Raw genomic sequence first — 21,635 nt, 5'->3', positions numbered from 1 at the left:
TCTGCAGGGTTTGTTCACCCCGCCCGGCTGAATCTTCCAGTGTCATGTGACTTCTACGAGCCGTTCAGAATCTGCGCCTATGCTGACGTCACCATAGGCGCAGTGGTTCGGCCTCCGCTGCTGAAACCACGCCCACAACTAACTCCGTCGGCTGGAGCTCCGCCATTGTTTAGAAGCGGTGGCTGTTTGAACAACGAGGGGACAGTAAAAATTAGGTTTTGCATCGACATTTACCCTGATAAAAGGATCAGTGCCCACAGTACGGACCCGGCAACTGCACTTTTTTTAACAATATAGTTGCCATTTGTGAAAATGCAGTGTAGTGATTTCTTTACAGTTAACATGATTAATTTGTCTTGTAACATAAAAAATAAAATGATGAGGAATCGGAGTAAAGAACTGTGGTGTAACTGTTTAGAATTCAATTAAATCTTCCTGTGTGAATTAGTGTGAAGACGGGGTGACTAATGGCTGATTTATGGTTCCGCGTTACACCAACGCAGAGCCTACGGCGTAGGGTACGTGTCGTTAACGCAGAACCGTAATTCAGGATTAAGATCCGTTTACACCGTGTAACTGCATGTGAGCGTCCGACTATCGCGTCGAGCTGCGTGACATCGGACGCTCTCTGTCCACACCGAAACCGTTAAACTCGCGGCCAGTTAGGACAGTCCAATACAAAAAAAAAATAAAGCAATGGAATTTATTTTGTCCCCGAAGCTCTGTCGCATAGGACACGCTTTGTGTACGCAGCCGGCTCTTCTGGCCGGAGCGAGGCTTTGTTCCCTCCCCTGCTACACATCATTCAGGGAGCCAATCAGCACAGAGCCTCATTATCATAGACTCCCCTCCTCTCAGGATCACTCATAGAAAAAGGGGTTAGAAGCGGTAAAACTAGAGTCATGGCCCACAGGCTGAATTTCTGTTTTATGTAGAAAAAACAAGCTTTAGATTGTTTTTAAGACATCCAAGGCCTGTTTAAAATATACATTAAATGCCATACTAGGTCCCCTTTAACTGAAAATGGTTTAGTCGGCACACACACCCAGATTCCCCTGAAATACATCCCTCCGGAGCTAAACAGCGGATGTTCCAGCAAGTTTCCCCCCGAGAAAGTCCTGGTTTTAAAGATTTAAAGAGGATTAAAAAGGAAATTTAAAGAAAACTGAGAGAATACAACTTATCTCAGGTGAGCAATGTCAACAGATCCAGCAGAGAAAGAAACGTGGTATACTCCATGTCTACTCTGTGGGAATGTTTGTTATTCACTTCTCTTTTGATTACAGAGCCTACCCTCTCTCTTTAGCGTCTTTTTAGCTATAAAATGTCACACAGTGTTATGTATGGCTAACAGACGACACCAGCCAATCCTTGGAGAGCGGATCTCCATTCTGTCCTGTTTAATTTCCCACAAGTAAATGATCACCTTTATGATTTATTCATCTGTGATATGTGGTAGCAACTTTACAGACGCCAGCTGATCAGTAATTAGCTAACTCGGTAACTCAGCAGGACACCAGCTCAGATCTCCATTGGTTCTTATAATAGTACAAATTAACTTCTGTGTGTTTGTCCATTTTTTTTCTCCTAATCCTCGTCCTTTCATGGTCTATTTGACACCTACCAAGCTGATGATTACAAGGCTGTGGTCTGCCATGTGCTTGTGCTTGTACATCTTCAATCTCTTCAGCGTCAAAACCCCTGTGTGAATCCATATTTAATTAGTGGTTATGTCCTAGCTTGTTCGTTCTCCTGGATGCTATGTCACTGCAGGATGAATTGTTTAAAGCTTAACTAAATCCTGATGCTAAAAGAGCCCTGAATGAGATGTAGATTATCAAAACTTAGCTTTTGCTGTATATTCCTCCTCTTTCACTGACTGTTCACTTACAAATTGCTCTTTTAAAAGGTAGAAAAAGGTTTAGACATATAAATCAATACTGGGTTTTATAGTGACATTACAAAGACGGTTAAAGACATCAGTAGAATCTGTTGAATTATCTAATGTCACAGGGTTTCCAGCTCTGCTACTAAAAGCCACATTAGCATCAGTTAAAGCTTTATTCTGATCAAAGAAACTTTGTTCTTATGATTCAGGGATGTTGGAGGCTTCTTTTGCCAAAGAAGACCCAAGAGTTAAACAGAGTACCAAAGAAAACATTTTGCTGGCTGGGATATGATACATTTGTGAACACTTGCAATTTGGGGTTACGTGGTTGTGCAATCTCAACATCTTGTTTATGCTTTTACTGCTTCAAAGATCTCATTTTAATCGCCAACGTCGCTCATGAAATTGGCTCATTTTTAAGTTGCAGTTACTACTTGGAAATTCATCATTTACTCTTTGCAATTTGTGCCCACTTCAAGTACTTTGAGGGGAGAGCGCCCGCTGCGAAGGTCAAGCAGGCTTGACAAACGAATAGGGAGAAAGCAATGACTGTGAAAATAAAGCAGTAATCAGGGAGGAACAAAAAGGAACTAATTTCTGATTGTTTCACAGTGGTGACATTCACACCTCTAGAAAGGTGTGGCATTGCCAGATTTTGAGAGCACAGCTCTGACTTTTAACTGTGATGCTGCAGTCGGGCCGGGATGCTCCAGTAGCAACAATATCTCCGAATAATTGATCAAACCTTTGTTACACTTTTTACCTCAGTGGAAATGCAAAAAACACTGCTTTGATGAATCTTTTGTTTTGTTGAAAGAAAGATCTGGGGATCACAGTACCAAGTGGTTGAAATGTGCTGCAACCAACCTTCATATCATAAACTGAATGGACTACTAACAGTAGAGCTGTAAATTTGACATTGTAGGATGTTTGTTTGTTTTGTGTGTGTGTTTTTGTGACTACATATCTCTGTGCATGTGAGATTTATAAAACCGCCGGTCTTTGGGCTTACATTTTGATTTCCCTGACATTCATAAGCAACAAAAAAAGTTGAAGGCAGTGGAATCCAATTCTTATCCTTTTAAGTTATTGTTGATTTTCTTTGTTCTATTCTTTTAAACTGTTGTAAAATAGATTAAATAAAAAGACCATCTTCATGGTTAAAAGCAACTCTCTCGTAGAATTCCCAATTATTTTGTGTTTGCAATTCAAATACTAACTAGATTATGATCCCGAGCCATTATTTGTTTTGAATAATTAAAATTTCTCTCTTTCTTTTGTTTTTTCCCTGACATTGGCCTCCACATAGGACAAAGCTGTGTGGATAGCAGGCATAGAAAACAGTTAAACTAGAAAACCTGGGTACACATTCAGACCGCCTGTCTTTGAGATTTATACAACAATAAATCTGCACCAACCAGCCTTTCCTCCCGTCTGCTGAACAGTTACTGTTTGGAGTTAATCAACCACTGAGGCAGTCAAGTTTTGATCTTTGAAGACTGGCTGAATTTCACTGAGATACAGTTCCTTTACAAATATCGCAAAGCTATATGAGTGAAAAGAAAAAAGAGTTTAAACCCTGGACAGGTTGCCAGTCTATCCCGGGACTGGAAGGGGTTACATTTCTGAATTCCTGGCTGACGAGGTTGGAAAAGGGCCCTCTGCTGGTCTATCATTTGAAATGACTTTATATGGGATGTTAGTACTCCAACAGTGATCATTCTAAATAATTGAATATTTTCAGCTTTAAAAAAAACTAAAAAACCTTGTTGTAAACATAAGTGATAGACATCGACTTTGCAGCAGCAGAAAAAGAAGAGGCAGTGAAGATCAAGATGAATTCTTCACATTTTAACCTTGTTGCAGCACACACACACACACACACATATATATATATATATATATATATATATATATATATATATATATATATATATATATGTATATATATATATATATATATATATATATATATATATATATATATATATATATATATATATATATATATATATATATATGTATATATATATATATATATATATATATATATATATATATATATATATATATATATATATATATATATGTGTATATACAGTGCATGGGCAGCATTTCACACATATCAAAGGCCTGAAAAGGCATGTGTAGTTGGCTTCATGGTTGAGAGCAGGTAACAACCTTATTAGAGAGGCAGCACACGTTAACTTTCTTCTAAGTCTCTAATACCAATAATCCAAATTACCCGGGAAAAACAATCACCTCCCGATACAGCAATTAGCAATTAGCATAATCCCTAAAAGCATCCTTTTGCATTTCATTGGCTTAATCCAAATCTCAGGGGAGTTTGGCAAATGCCACAGCTTGTGTTAATGACTTCCAGTTTACCAAATGCATTGAGAGTGTTGGTGGCAGATATGTCAAAGTTGTGGAATCATTCCACTGAGAACACTTCCTGTCCTACCCAGCACTGCAGCATCTCTGCTGCATGTAAGAAGCATGTTGTGTGTAGTTTACACATCTAATACCAGCCTCAAACAATGTTTCACAGAGTGCTAAAATGAATTAGAATGCCCCGTGGTGATTAGGGTGGAAAAAGCATGAATGAGTAAACAACATAAAGCAATGAGAAACTTCAAAGACGGCAGGACAATCAAGGCACACAAGATCCTGGGAGCTAATGATTGTGTTTGCCTTTGTGACAGTGAGTCCGGGTTGTAAACAGAGGACTTAGCTCGCCACACACCGCACAGTCATAATTGAGTTAAGTCTGTCAGGCTTTTGCTGACCGTTAGATGTTACGAGGAAATCGAGATGTACTTGGCTCTGAAAACAATTAACGATTTTCATCACATTATCGACCATAAACAATCTGCGCCCTGAAAAATGGCTGAAAAGGCTGTGATGAAAATGTTGCTTTCACACAATGACCAAGGCTTTGGCTGATAGGAAAAGATCTCTATGCAGCACATGGTTGCATATAAATATATTTATAAATGTAATGCATAATGGTCATACTCGTAGTAATGCAGTCAGTACTAGAGGGAGAAGCCAACATTTTCATTCCTCCATCCTTCAGGATAACATACAACAGAAGCACCTATCAGCTCCTGGAAACAGATTTGAAACATACTCCCAGAGGTCCCTGTATCTTGGCTTCATGACCATTCCTGTCAGGGTTTTCCCTTTGACTGAACAAATACATCAGCTTGTGTCATGAGACCACATCCCTCCCAGCCAATAAGGAGCACGCGCAGCACAAGTGCTCCAGGAGATGTGGAAGGGAAATTGGAATCCTGACAAGTATGATTGACATATGTATTTGTCCCAAGGTAGTCTTATTTGCAGAGATTTAAAGAGGTCTGTAAACCAGAATCCTGCCAAGCAGAGTCATTGTTCCTGTAGTCTAGAAGCACATCGCTCCAATTCTTTTGCATGCAAATAATCTTATGGGAGAAATGAATCCCTTTGAGCATTAAATGACTTCAGCTTCAGCTTTATTTTAGGTCCAAAATAAATAATTTAACAGATGAAGCTATGTCTTTCATTTTCAGACAATCTGTCCCTGTTATGGAAGACAAACACAAGCTCCAGTACTTTCCTGCATCCCGGCAGCAACAGAGGAGAGGGCTGCTCTGAATTCTGTCTCTCTCTTTTCATGGGCTCGAAAGTGGATATGAGACTTGATGGCGAACTATAACCCACGGCTACTTCGTAGCGATGGAAGAGGCAAAAAAAAAAAAAAAAGGAATTTAATTCTAACCATAAGTAAAACAGACTTCTACTTGAAAGCACTGGAGAAAGAGACAAGAGCAGAGCAAGAGAAAAGGGACAAATGTATGTGAGAGGGGAGGAGCGTGTACATGGATTCCTAAGGCGGGATGAAATTGGCTAAATCCATTAACTGCTCCAGAGGATTTTTTTTTTCTTCATATGCAAAAAAGGATGGGGTGGTGTTATTCTTTCTTCAGTAAATCACTAGAATAAGATCGAACAAATCTGTAACCTTGCAGTGAAAGGAACCTTGAATCAACGGGTTTAAGACAAATCAGTGGTGAAAACTTTAAATCTCTGTTGAAGAGTTTTTACCTATTTTTTCGTATTTTGGTGTTGATTTTTGAAAATTGAATAAACCCCACGCCCCGTATGCTTTCAGTGTAAGTCCTTAAAATAGGAACTAAGGTGTGAATTAAACACTTCAACTCATTTCCACAATTTAAATAAACACACTTTCCAAATTCCCACTGCATTTATGCCTCTCAGCAAGTTTTGAATGTGACATTTGCAGACAAAAAGAGACATTTCACGTTGACACTTGAATTACATTGAGTGTTAAATATTTGGATTTTTAGCGTGCGGATTGCATGGACACTCACTGGAACTCTGCCATTACACTTGGCAACCAGCTCCGTCTGTGAATCATATAAGAGAGCTCTTTTACCATGACAAGTCTTTTCCCTATGTTTAGAACCTCATCATTTATTTGACCCCACATGGGGAATAGAAAATACAGTAAAATAGGACCGTACAGCACCAACTGTTCAAAGCTTAGAAATTATTTTGTACAGTGTGTACTAGCGCAAGAAAAACAGGCTGCTCCGTCTGGAAATATAGGAAATAATGATCACTTTTGTATGTGCTTTGCAGAGTTTGGGGAGAGTCTCAAGTAAGGAAATAAGCTTGATTGCTGCTATGGTAGCTGAAATCTCGCAGCTCTGTAATGTTTGGTAGTTAAATCAAGTGGAAAGAGAGTGGGCAACAAGAAAGACCCAAGTGATGCGGTCCACTCTCCTGACAGCGAAGAGGTTTACAGCTAATTAAAAAGTTTAATTCCACAACTGCAGCCCTGGCATCGGAGCACTCAGAGGTACGTCCTTGCGATTCTTGGCGCTGTCTTATCAGGAGTAGGCAGATTCTGTCACGTTGGGAAGGTGCGGGACAGGGAGGAGCTGCAGCGGTGCACAGGCCCAGCTGGAAGGGATGGCACCCTGCCTGCTCGGGGATCTGGCCCACCTTGCTCTTACCCATCTCACCGCTGAGTGGAGTGTTAGACTCATGGTCAGATGGCAGGACTCAGGGGCTAAGCTGCCTGTGGAGCAGCTGAGAGAGGGAAAGAAGTGCTAAACAAGGGATAAACACTGGATTTAGGCTTTCTGCCACTGAGGCTTGGCCATGGATCCCCATCTCCATTAAACACCTCCTGTCACCAAGGTGCTGTCTTATGACCAGAGGTCATAGGTACACTAAACCTTCTGCTGCACCAGACACTGCTCCTGATTCACCGACACAGCCTCTGTGAATACACTTCAATAATTCAAAGAGAGATTTTTTTTCCCCACAATACAGCACAAAGAAAGGATGTTTCTTTGATAAGGTGAGAAATGAATGCACCCTGTTCTGTGACCATGGCTTTTTTTTTTTAAAGTTTGTAGCTTTGAAGGATCTATTGATTAAAGAACATTACAACTCAGAAGGAAAAAAAAAGATCCCCAGCAATGGCAAGGCTCTTTTCAAACATCCTTTTCAAAAGATCATGTTGGCGCATAAAGGAAGGATGATTAAAAACAAAAGTAGAAATAAGGATAACAAAGGAATGGTAGTTTGAAATTTAGTGAAATAAAACCAGCGACGGCCATAAATAATCATGACCAGGCGAAAGGCTATTGTTGCCTTGTTGCGTTTCACAAAGACGCAGCACTGAAAGGGTGAGATTTATGGCCACGTCTCCTTGGCTTTTATTGGAAAGGGGTTAAAGGGGCATTTTAATAACACAGAGATATTAGAGCTAGGAAACCTCAGTCACACTTTAGCTCTGCTTTACAGGCAGCTGCTTTATTGTGTTTCAAATATTTTTGCACCAGAACAAACTGATACACAAAGAGTCAACACGTGTGGAGCTTTGCTGAACTGATGACCTGGTCATGTGACCACAAAAGTTGTCTCATATTTACCTTTTTATTTCTATTTTCTTTTGACTGCAGTCTGCAGTGCAAAATCAAAGTTCTGGAGCTTCAGCTTTCTTATATGTCGTTCAGTGATTTCATATAGAGGACCTATAGGCTGGTCTATGCTTGCACAGAGTGTTGTGTTTCTGCTGTTACCTTTTTTGAGTACTGAGCCCTAGTATAACTTATTCAATCATGTTCGCTATAAAAATCGATTTTTTATAACCTGTTAAGTCCTATGCTCACAAACTTTATGAGTCACGGATAATTTACACCTTTAGCCAGCTATGGGTACGGTGTGAGTGCAGAACTGGGATGTTACATGTTCATTCATGCTGATTAAATTAAGTAACTCACACTCAAAAGGTGACAAAAGCTAGATTTTAAGTAAAAGAATAAAAAGAACATGTTTTGGGTAATTTACATAAACTTGATTAAAAGGGTGTGTATCAGTAGCTTCTTAAATGTTTCAGTGTCTTAACCGTAATTTAATTCAAAACAAATTCAAAAGGATTATGAATGGATAGAGAAAGTTTTTCTCTGCACTGTATCGTGAATTGTTCTTATAATTAATGGGAGAGCTCTCTGTGCCATCAGTGAGTCTTATCATTCGGAGTTTAACGTCAACTTTTTTTTTTTTTTTTTTTTGTGGGGTCTTTCACATAGGATTGTTTCCAAGAAGGGAATGACTTACTGTACATTAGCTTGTGTTTGGTACAGAGTGTCCCTGCAGAGGCACGACGACACACAGACGGTAACCTGAAAGCTCTCCCCAGCACTAGAGCTTTATAGCCGTATTAATTTTTGATGAATTTCAAACAGAATTTGGTTTGGATTGGATTGGCGTCTCTGTGTTGATTAGATCTCAGGCTAAAATTGATTTTCCAATCGGTATAAGTTTAACTCTCCACTCATAAAAGAAACAGATGGCACCAAAACATATATTGTGCGGTGTGTCTCTCCTATTTCCTGTCAGATGGTAGTCACACTGTTATTAATGACAATGAATATTTCTCAAGACAATGAGTATACACCATGTTCTTTCAGTATGCAGAAAGCCTGTCTTTGAGCTTGTGAAAAGGCTAATAAATCTGCTCCCGCTTTTTGCCGACTGTCCAGAGCAAAGAAATGAGTCTCAATGGATGAGAAACCTCAAGTCTTCTGCGGTAATATTTGATCATGACCACGTGTTCTTTTCATCTGGAATTAATCAAAAATGGACAATCGGACAGCTCATCACGGTGTTATTTTGAACAAGGTGGAAGGCTGCTCCATCGCTTCATCCTCTGATATTTCAGTTAACTGAGATGTGCTCATAAAATACATTTTCTACCTCGGAATGTGTTAGTTTGACTTTAATTGAATAGGTAACAAAATAGTACAGCTGAATATTTTTTATCCTTATCAATGGAATATATGGAAATGTTTTCCTCACAGCAGGTTATTGATCATTTTTCCAGCAGGCCCTCCTCACACTCTGTATTATTATTTATGTAAAACACCATTGGTTGACATTTTGCAAAAGTGACAGAAATACCAAACAGTCAAGACCACTAATAGGTGCTCATTAGGCGTGCCTAAATATTGTAAATTCCTGCAGTGATTGTTCCCCCACAGCAGGCGCTAGTCCTCACCCGTGACTGATAATCAATGGCATAGCACAATTTATGAGGCACATCATATTTCCAATAAAGTATTAACAGCGTTGAGTTGAGAGCTGGAGTTAACAATTGCGTTATTGATTTCTGTGCATCAGAAATTTCCTTTTTCCAAGGTGGGCATTGTGTGCCAGGTTGAAGCAAATTCAAATAAAGAAATGTGTTAAATCTTTCCTTTGATGAGTTGCTCTCATTACTTAAAAACATTGGTGAAATTATAGGTATTGATTGGCTAATGAAAGCACGCAATTTCACACTGCATGTTCACATCAGCTCAAAACACACCAGAAAAACTTTCAAAGGTTTACAAAAAAAACAAAAAACAAGAACAAGGGTACTAATCATCAACCTGGATCCATCTGAGGCAGATCATACCAGCAATATACTCAACTCAGACCTAACATGTGAATGTTATTATTATTTTTGGGTGGATTTCTGCAAAGTTATTTAATGGATATGGAGCTTTGTGTGTATTCAGGTTTCTAAAACCTACAACTTGTGTCTCCAAAGTATTCTTACTGTTGATCTGACGTCATACTTTTTGCCTTTACTCTCCTCTATTATCAATAACGTGAACATACAGAAACAGTGGCTTGTCCAGGAAAACAGATGAAGCAGTGCTTGATTAGAAAAGAAAATAGAATAAAAAATGGCATCCATGAATTAAGAAAGCATGTCCCCATTAAATTTACTGCATCACATTGCTCATATAAACTGACAGTAGGTCACACAAACAGCAGCGTCCGCTGGCCAAAAATAAATTGATATTTTGATTTGTTTAATCCGTAGCAAATATTAAACAAATATTCAGTAAAACAGAATATGTGTAGGACTGTGTGATGATGGGTGTAAGAAACTTTACTGAACCAGCATCATTGGACAATAACAGGCAGGCAGAAAATCCAGTATTGGTATTTGACCAGATGCTGTCTTTGAGTTGTATTCCCAGGAGTTTTTCTGTTTATATCCTTCAAGTTATGAAGCATGTAGTTCTTTGAAGACAAACCTAAACGTATGGATTCACATTGTTTTGTCTTGTCTTTTTTTTTCACTTTTACGCATGCTTTCAATCAGTAACTTCAATATCCATCAAGCAGATATTAGCCAGGGCAGAGGAAAAATATGTCCTTTAATAAAATAAATACAGTATATTATCATATCAATACGTTAGAGTGTCTCTCCTTTTGATAATATATGTATATATATATATATATATATATATATATATATATATATATATCTCAATTTCTTCAATAGCTTTCTGCATATAGCTCCATTCGTGTCAAGTCAAGTAACTTCGGCATTTCTTCACTTTATTAGAATGAAATTCTGAGGTGGATGTTATGGATGTGCCAATGCCAGATGTAAAATTAATACTTCTTCAGATGCTATTTAGCTCAGGGGCTCTGAAAACACTCAAGCACATTTATTATTATTTATGTAAGCATGTCATCCTTCTGTCTAATGAGCCTTTCACCGTAAGCATAATGAAACAGCTTGCATTAGCACGGGCTAAATGAACAGCCTCGATCTCCCATGTCTATGCAGGAAGATGAAAGCAGATGTTCCACAACCCAAACACCGGCATAACAGAGTCAGTTTTACAAAGGAACAGAAGGGGCATTGAGTCAACGTCATTCTCATCAGCTCATTGACTCCATTAGAAAATTCCCCCGGTCAAACGTTATTATATGACAACAACAACTAACACACCCAAGACCTTCTGACCATGACTGAGCACTCAAACTGATTTTTGTTTGTTTTGTTGGTGATTAACAGGATTTTCCTTGGCTAATAGACCTGAAGTCAAAATTAATTTAAAGCATCACACACATAGAAGGTAGTGAAAACAATCTGCACGGTTGACGCACAGCTGCAAAGCAGTGACAAAAAGTAATTCACTGGTTGAATTTTCTATACTACAGGGGCAGAACAGCTTTTATAATCGAAGTAAACACAAGAAAAAAATGGTTCTACTCCCTCCTAAATAAACAGATATATAAAGGAAATCAGAGCACTTACATGGGAAGGAATGTCATAGCTTAACATGTATTAAACAAACTATTTGAGATTTGATATTAATGAGTTTTATAAATTACTCAAAAAAAAACACATATAAGAAGGTAACTGTCCCTATCTCACTGTGTGTGTTAGCGTGTGTGTGTGTGTGTGTGTGTGTGTTTGTGTGTGTGTGTGTGTGTGTGTGTGTGTGTGTGTATTCCTCCTCTTTCACAAATCTTTTCTTATGAACCTGAGTGACACACTACCAAAAGTCCAAAGATATTCTATCAGAAAAAAAAAATACAAGCTTAGGTTTAATAATTCCCATTCTTATGATTTATTTATTTTGTAACAAGATTAAATATTTACAGGTGTGTGAGCTCTTGAAGATCCATAGTGAGGGGTAGTGATTCCTATAGTCGAACCTGTACCATAAATCACATCCACCTTATTGATTATGCAACTATTTGCAGAGGTTGTGATATTAGGTTTATATAACTTTCTGGCTGAGATTCGTGTATAATTTCATTACAATGGCATATTTTCCCTTTTTGTCATTTTTGCCTCAATTCATGCACGTAACAGTGTGAAGTCAGGATAAAAAAGTTTGCATGACTGCGACGCTTTTGACGTCAGCTATATGTAAAGTTGAAGGTAATTGTTTTCTTAGAAAGAGTTAAAAAAAATGTCATGCTTCAATGCTAAAAAAAAAACAGATATTGTACGTATTTCTTAGGGCATTGTGTTTTTAAAGGCTGGTAACTCACCTGTACCAGTCCAGCCCCTTCTCATAGTTCCTATCAAAGAAGTGGGGCTCATTTCCAACGGCTCTGACGTCCGGGTGGACCCTGAGCGCCTCGAGAAGGGCTCGGGTCCCCCCTTTCTTCACCCCGATGATGATGGCCTGCGGGAGCTTCTTCTCCCCGTAATCCGACGTGCAGTTGAGCCTCAGGTCGCTGTCCGTGGTGCTGGATTCCTGCTGCTCCCTCTCCAGCGCGCTGCTGTGATACGCCGCCGCAGATTTAGTTGGAGACGCCTGAGTCCTAATCCACTCCACCGTCCTCTGTTCGGCCTCAGCATGCTCTTTTACCGCGGGGAACGAGGTGGCTCTCTCGTTTGGGCCAGTAAAACCGAGCGAAGTGGAATAAAGTTTCTCCCTCAGTGTTACAAAAGTTGTCTCCTCCGTCACCAGCCTCCCTTGATACGCGTAGTTCTCTTGCAGGGGGAACTGCAGGGAGTTGTAGCAGCTCATCAAGCTGTAGAACAAGTAGGTGACAGAGAGGGAGAGGGTGAACATGAACAAGATTTTCCGGGGCACTTTAGAGGTGAAAACCGAAGTGCTGGACCAAAATGCCATCTCTGATAGCAACGATCCTCTCAAAGAAGTGGCCAGACATGTTTCCACCCAGAGTCTTGCATGGACAAAATCAACAGCAATAATCAGTCACTATCAGCGCTCTCCCCGCTAAAAGAGCGACAAGCTGGACCAAACCATCCTAATCCAAGCAAATTGCATATTTGTAAGGACGGCGGGGAACCTGATCGTTAAAATTCCGGAAGAATATCGCCTCCCCTTCTTTTGAGTATCGATTTCTCATTCCAAGGCTGACGGACAATGTCACAATTTATTGGACTGAACTTGCAGATTTGAGAGGATGAAGGTCTGGCGTCCTTCCAAATGAGCAGCCTGGCTTGAAGTGGACAATGTATGACGGACGGAAGCCTGACATTTTATGAAGAGAGGGGGGGAAAAAGAAACAGAAATTTGAAAGCACTATTCAAAGTGGGCTTCTTTTCGTCTGCCGCTCAGCCCGAAGTCCAGTCCCGTCCACTGTAAAAAGGAGTGCAATCCCATCCATTCATATAGTCAAACAGTCTTTAAAAAAATCCAACAGTCTTTCAAATGAGAGGCAAATTACGCACGGCTTCTTGTGCCTCTCTCTGTCCACTTTGAGTTGTAGATAGTCGACAGCCTTTGCACAAAAGCTTCCACACTTCCCACTGACGGCCGAGCTGCCGCTCGATGTCTTGCGTTTTCTCACGTAGGATCCTACGATGTGTGAGCTCATCTGAGCCGGAGCAGTGTGGAGCCACACAGCGCAACTACTGTGTACACCCACTTTTCCTCATGTCCGTGCACAAATAGGGCTACAAACGTCATCTTTCCTTGTCTGAGATAGTTGTGTGGAGAGCGGCTTCTAATCCCCGTGAGTATTTGCAGAGATCAGACTCACGGTGCTGGCATGCGTGGGAGCTCATTACAATTTGAAATCCTTCCTACTGTAGTAAGATCGCTATTAATTTCATTATTAGAAAGATTATTTAGATATCGATTATTTTTTAGGGAAAGCTCATGCCTGCACCCTGCTGGTTTTTTGTGGGGCATTGCATTAGTTAATTTACAAAACTGAAAAAAGTTATTTCGCAAGTCAAACTACTTTAGATAATTTATTTTAAGTTAAAATCATAAGCCATGCTGAAATGTCAGTAATCATGTACCTTGAGGGGAAAAAGCAGATAAATAATCGTGCATGCTGCACCATTCTGCTACTCAGCATTGATATACACTGAATTTATCATAGCATACACACTGTAAACTCAGACTGTAAGTAGTGATGAGAATATTCACTGGACCTTTACTTGGTACACTTTGTTGCCACAATATGAGGGTCTGAAATTGCATGCCACCAACATGTCTCCCAGTATTAGAGAATCTCATTCATCACGCACCTCCAACACACCAGGGAGACATCGTCACGATAAGTAGTTGGTCACAAATAATTTGAAATGCCTGGCTCTCAAAACAAAGGGCCACTGTTATTTTCAAAGTTCTGTTTGTTGCAGAGGGGGAAATATTACTATTATATTTTTCTTGACCAAATTTGTCATATTTCAGTGCCTGTAGTTAGATGGCTGAGCATGCAAATCCAGAGGTGATAGGAAGTCATATCGTTTTAGAGCGTTGGTAAAGGACAGCTGTTTACTAAAGTAGCTCTTTAGAATTCAACCAGCACACTCCCGCCAAACCAGACAAATCTGTCATTCTGCAGGCTTCTTGTACGGATAAAAAATATAATACTGAATTTCTTAATATAGAGGCATTTCTTTTTTGTTTGTTTGTTTTTTTGCACTCCGTAAATTAACCTATAAGGAGGAAATGTCTGAGTTTTAAAGCTATATATATATATATATATATATATATATATATATATATATACATATATATATATATATATATATATATATATATATATATATATATATATATATATATATAGCTTATATATATATATATATATAGCTTATATATATATATATAGCTTATATATATATATATATATAGCTTATATATATATATATATAGCTTATATATATATATATATATATATATATATATATATATATATATATATATATATATATATATATATATATAGCTTTAAAACTCAGACATTTCCTCCTTATAGGTTATAGCTTATATATATATATATATATATATATATATATATATATATATATATAGCTTTAAAACTCAGACATTTCCTCCTTATAGGTTAATTTACGGAGTGCAAAAAAACAAACAAACAAAAAAGAAATGCCTCTATATTAAGAAATTCAGTATTATATTTTTTATCCGTACAAGAAGCCTGCACAATGACAGATTTTTCTGGTATAGATAGATAGATAGATAGATAGATAGATAGATAGATAGATAGATAGATAGATAGATAGATAGATAGATAGATAGATAGATAGATAGATAGATAGATAGATAGATAGATAGATAGATAGATAGATAGATAGATAGATAGATAGATAGATAGATGTACGTATGTATACACACAAACACACACACATATATATGTATATATATATATATATATATATATATATATATATATATATATATATATATATATATATATATATATACATATAAGCTTAAGAAATAAGAAAAGCTCACCCAGGCATTGAGTTTCTGCTCATTGTATAGATGCGAAACCCATATCTTTATTTTTATTGGTTTCATATGCCCAAATCACACAGCCAGTTTGTTCCACCTCTGCTTTTATCCCACCTCAAATCCTATGTGATTAGAATGGTGTAACACTTGTTCTGATGCTATTATGACCCTGTTGAGCCTTAGGAGGTTGTAACAGAGGTAACAATGGTAGAACTAGTCCTGTATGAAATGGAAATTTGGAAAGGCATGACAGCACGCTCAAGGATGCCTGAAGACTGAGCAGAGAATGAAATGAGAGCATAATGAGAATGGTGAAAGATAGCCCTTGGTCAGAACACCTAGCTAAAACTTTAAAGAGTGTGTCTACAAAGGCCAGAATGCTCAAGTGAAAGGTGTTGTGAAGAGGAAAAGAAAGACCAAAAAAGTTGTTTGGACAAATGCCTGCTGGACTGACCATTGAATAGACTTCATCATAGTAAGTTGGACGAGCCATCATCAGCTGAGGACAATACAACATCTCCTCCCACAGTGAAAGCACAGAAAATGTGAATAACTAGAGAAAAATGCGGCCAGCACTTCTGTGTGCGTCCCACCAAAACAACCTTGTAGAACCTTGTCAGTGACTAGAAAGATTAAGGACTTGTTGCTGGCCATGAACTGAAGGACCATAGACCAAAGACAAGGAAAGGGACCATCCTCATGTTGGTGAACACAATAATGCTTTGTGAAACAACACACTGGAAAGACAATATTGCAACTCTGTGAGACCATTTAGAACGTAGAACTGGAAAGTTGAAGTGGAATAAGAGGGGGACCTTCAGACAGTCTCAGTACCAAGATCATCTTGTGAAAGTGGTTACATGATCACCATAGGATGTGCTGACTGTGTCCAGGCTCACTGAGCTCACCTGACAGACATACAGACATATAGAATTAGAGACTTGTGAATATGCTAAGCTTTTAGCAGCAGAAGAACGTTTTTACTATAAAACACGGTCATGAATAAAGAATGGTATGAAATATCTATCAAAAGCAGCATTTCCCAGAAAACCAGCAGTTTCATGTCACAAGGCAAAAGTGCCAATAAAGTGGCTCAGAGATCAATCTACTAACATTTTGGATCCCAGATCAAAAAACTTGCTATCATCAAATCAGAGAATTAATGCAGCACAGAAATAGACATCTGGTACACAACATAGAACAGTAGAGAAGTTGTGAAGAAGGAACACTGTAAATCTTTAAATACATCTGATTTATTGGCCAATTAAAGCGTTTGAAACATATGAAATGCTTATAAAAGTACTTCTGTATACCATGGAAACCCATGAAAAACATCATTGGAACACAATGGCTACTTTGTGTTTAGCAGTCAAGAGAGCGTAGGAGAACTCTTTGGGTTTGTTGAAATTATTGTATCCATAAATTGCCACTTGCACAGGCAGAGGGCTCTTCAACAGCAACCACCACGTTGTGAAGTCTCACTGTTATCGGACTATCTGTCTAAGAGTCACCCTGGCAGAAATGTCTGACTTTACTCATACACTCTGGCCATGAAACAGTTACACCAGAATGTCTCAGTGTTAATAATGCAAGTGAGGCTGTATTAAGATAGCTGCTGCTACACAGAGCTGATAAGTTATGATTTGAGCACAAGAGGAAACGTATTGAGCCATTTCATCTTTCCTTTGTTGAGTCTGTTATCTCAGTCATTCATAAAAGGCTCAGACATTGTGTGCCCCTGTGGATTCTCAGTATAGAGGTTAAGTCTATTTGAATTTAAAAATATGTTATGAGTGTGGTAAACTGTTTTTACTGAAGTTAAGTTCAAGGCCAGACAACTGTCTTGTTGCTAATGTATAGTATTACTCATGTTAAAAGGTCAACATCAAATTCCTCACCTCTGGCCAACAGATATTAAAATCACAGTTTGTTACTTGCTACCTGCCAAAAATTCACATTCCATATGTGTTTGGTATGTAAATGTTGAGCACCACTCAGTCCATCAGTATATTGAGTGGTTGGGTTTTACTGAGTTATTCCAAATCTGATATATAAAGTATGTTTGGGCCCATCTTGGCCCATATCTGTACTTTTCTTTGTTCCATATTTGGCTTTTGGTGATGACAGTGACTCAAGGTGAGTGTGACTGCCTCAATTTGGCCAAATATACACCAAACATGGCCCAGTACTCAATTTTCTTTGGTCCTTTGGGCCACATCCAGCTACATTGCATATTAAAAGTAGCCTCTGAAATTTGGGCTACATCTGGGTTGTGCAACACATGCCAAAACCCAAATTTGGCACTGTTCATGAATTTCAGGACATGTCTGCACCACATTGCACTTGCCAGTGCCACAACTGAGCCATAAGTGCCAAAATGTTTGCCATATTTGGGAAGGAACAATTAGCCTCTTTCACAATGTACCAGTAAGTAGCCAGTGCTCATTGGAATAAGGCTTGGTCCCTTATGAAGCATCGGATCTCTTTCCAATGCACATTAACATTCAGCTCATATTTAGATTGTATTCTATATGACACATGTATTACATTTCTACCTGGAATTAAAATGTGCATCTCATCTCTCCAACATGTCTGCAGTTTCATTGCAATTATGATTTTCAATCCTTACAATAACCAATATCCACAGAGGAAGGAGCTTCAGCACTTGAGCAGTTACACTAATACACAATATCAGGTTTATCAAATTACAATACATGCACTGTTTCATTTAAGAGGAATGATACTGAACAGGCACCAGAGCAATATCATTTTTGAGGTATACATCAGTTATTGGTGGGCAGTTTTGTTATTAGCCCAGAGGCAGTTAGCCCCACAAAGAACACCTACTTCCTCATTGCTATATTGATGCTGAATTAACGTCGCAGCAGAGTCCCTTCAGCATGTGACTGAGCTTCTAAATCTGCAACACACGAGTCTAGAAAGAGCTGAAACCCCAAAGACTGTAATATGATTCCCGTCCAAATTTGTAAGGCACAACAAACATGATGTTCCTGTGCTGTCAGTGTAAAATACATCAGGCCTTTGGCACTCTTTCAATATAGTTACAGCTCGGGAGCTACTGCACCGCCTTTGAGATTCGGGTCTTCTAACATGAAATGACCTGCTTGTGAACTCTGCCACAGTCTGAGAGCTTTTGTAGTGTAGCTGAGACAAACGGCTACTGTGGGGAGCTTTTGACAGGTACAGGTACAGGTCCAGCGACATGCACAATGTTACCATAAGCAGCATAATTTAAAACGGAGAACCATGACTACCCCACTGGAGCCAACCATATGGGCTGAAAAATTGTTTTACCAGGATACAGGTGCAGAGTAGACGCTTGTGACCATCCCTATATCAGTGCAAATGAATTGTTAAGGGAGTTCAAATAATCTGCACACTAGATAATGAATAAATATGACCTTGATATTTATTTCACTCTCTTCATTGAACTGTGAATTACTCACAGACCTCAAACCAATGATAAATGTACCTGTGTATGTCTTGCTCTTAGATGGTGGGGGGTTGAAGAACAACACCACACAAAATCAGATTCTTGTGAAATTAATGTGTTTATGGCAACAGATTACGGTTACATTTTGCCACAGGTAGGGCATTTCCCGTTACATGGAAAATGCATTAGTATTATGCAAACCTCCGCTGAAAGGATTTGGATTTCATATACAAACTAAACAATCAGAAATCTGGTAAATGTATGCATGAATGCAAGCTAAGCAACAAAATGGGCCATGCAAAGACATGAATCCCATCTATCCAGAGACCTGCAGCCTGGGGGCTTGCACATAAACAGAGCCCGAGATGTAGAAATACAAACAGACTCTGCAAGTATGCGTCCCACTCTGCACATGCACATGATGTACTATACATTTTGATGGGAATTTGGTTTCGTTTAATGATGGTAGTGGTAGTCTGTTAAACAAAAGCAAAATCACTCAACTGTTTATTTGCACTTCAGTACAAAAAGATATTGCTTGTTCTGATGGTCTGGTCAGTTATTAGTGGTTCAAGGATGAGTATATTGCAGCATACATGTTCAAAAACAAGTGTAGTAAGTGATTAGTGATGGTAGAAAGAGAAAATGCAGGAAGGGCAAAGTTCCATTCACTGCTTTGATCCCTTAACACCCTGATACAACCTTGAATTTGGCAGTGCACTCAGGTCATCCCTCCATTGGCACACAAAATCATGACCTAATCTCTGTGTGTACTGTAAAGCGACAGTCTGTTTAATTCCAGCACACCACAGAGCACACTGAGAAATGTAAGCCTTCACACAAATGGAAACTTGCAAATGAAAAAAGAAAGCGTTAATTTTGATTCTTTTTAAAATATTCTAATAAAAAATATATATTTATGTAACTATCCACATTGATAATGTTACAGTTTATCTTCCACCGCTGAAATCTTTTTTTTTTACTTTTTTTTTTTTATCACATGCTAATATCTTCAAAGACTTTGACATGAATACACAAATCAATACAGTAGATACAGTATATTATTCTTTAAAATAAAAAAAAGTTAAATAGGAAGTTCCTGAAGAAATGTTTAATGTCGATTCCTGTTATGTCGACATATTTCTACACCTTACCAATGAAGGAGAGTCCTAAAAACAATCACTTAATCTGATATTTCTCAAAGTTTATCAAATGATCAAAATACATATTCAGTATGTTGCAGTCTCATGACCTGTTAAAAGTCAGAATTGTGTTTTTACGATAAAATACCTGATACATAAAGCTCCAAAAGAGACTGGAGTTTACTGTGTTTTTGTCCAAAACCTAATTCTTTTCAAATCATCTTTTTTATGGAGCTTACATCTTTTTTTCTTTTTTAATTCCATAAAAACTGTACAAACTATGGTTACCAAAAGCCATAGCATGTAATTTTCAATCAAGCTCGTCATTTTGATGGATGGATGGATGGATGGATGGATGGATGGATGGATGGATGGATGGATGGATGGATGGATGGATGGATGGATGGATGGATGGATGGATGGATGGATGGAGTGTTCAATGCTTTGAACTGAGCATTGGCAGCCCTTACATAATGTTATTTTTTCAAGACCCAGATGCATTCAGCTTAATTTTCTTCTCAGTCACCATCCAGATGTGAACTTTTAGTATGGCTGCTCTAAATTTTGTTGATCAAAACCCGAAGACAGAAACAAAATCTTCTGCTTTTGCTTCAAGCAAAAACTTCTTGGTTTTTGTGTGCTATGAGATAGATACATCACTTATCATTTTTAACTATTCCCGTAGCGACAAAATTGCTTCTGAATTGATGAATTTTCCATCCCCATGCAGCAGGATCAGTTGTCATCATGACTAACTGACAGTATTGATTTTTTTTCTTAACATTGTAGATCTTACCGGACATGGAAGTAGTCATAGTTGTGTCCCAGATTAGAAACTGCTTGCTTCAAATTTCACTTTTCAGAAACGAGATAGGCCTTACCATTATTTTACATGATTGATGTCAAAAAGCCACTTCAGATGTTTGGCAATTCTTTATACTTAGTTAATTATCTAAATAAGGCATACAAATTAAAAACTACGTAAAATGTCTTAGTGAGAAGTAAGGTCTTTCTAACGATATTCCTCAATAACATGTTTTGGTGCTGAAGACTGCCATTTACTACAATGGACAGCAAAACTGCAAAGACCACTGTATGCAATGTAAGTATTTGTCTCACTAATTAAATTAGCAAAACTCATTGGAATCATCTTTGTCAAGTAAAAAAAAGCTTGAAAAAAATACAACTTCAATGCATAATTGTGTTGAATACTGCACACCGGGATACTATAACCTTAGTTCCTGTTGATTACTATGGAGGAATTGTTAGTGCTACATTTATGAATATTAATATGATTCACCTTTAATCTTAGATAATTATCCGTCAATGTAGCTTGTAATATGTTTTCTGCCAATGTTCAAAAAAGAAAAAAACTAAGGTTTTCATGAACAGCAGTTCTGGTACAGCTAGAACCCATTCACCTTCTGTCTCACCACTCCCATCTCCCCCCGGAGGCCCGGCACAGCCCAGCAGCACCCCCCCAGGCAGCACGGTGAGCCCATACCTGGGTCCGGCCATCAGTCCCTCCCCTGGTCTCCACTGACATCTAAAAGTGGTTGACTTATTTTTCCAGCTCATACTTT

The 21,635-nt window shown here is 38.5% G+C and overlaps 1 protein-coding gene across 1 annotated transcript in view; it reads right to left on the bottom strand.

Annotated features, from left to right (window-relative positions):
- hs3st4 (heparan sulfate (glucosamine) 3-O-sulfotransferase 4) overlaps positions 1 to 13,629 on the bottom strand; it is a 106,076-nt gene extending 92,447 nt beyond the window's left edge. The window contains exon 1 of the mRNA XM_061711329.1: positions 12,260 to 13,629. Coding sequence (XP_061567313.1) covers positions 12,260 to 12,849 — 590 coding nt within the window. The 5' untranslated portion in view covers positions 12,850 to 13,629. The remainder of the gene's footprint in view (positions 1 to 12,259) is intronic.
- Positions 13,630 to 21,635: the final 8,006 nt, after the last annotated feature.

The sequence above is a fragment of the Cololabis saira genome, chromosome 21 (genome assembly GCF_033807715.1).
Source record: "Cololabis saira isolate AMF1-May2022 chromosome 21, fColSai1.1, whole genome shotgun sequence".
Classification (NCBI taxonomy): Eukaryota; Metazoa; Chordata; class Actinopteri; order Beloniformes; family Belonidae; genus Cololabis; species Cololabis saira.
The sequence above is the reverse complement of the archived record's forward strand: the minus strand, read 5'-3'. Positions and strand labels throughout refer to the sequence as shown.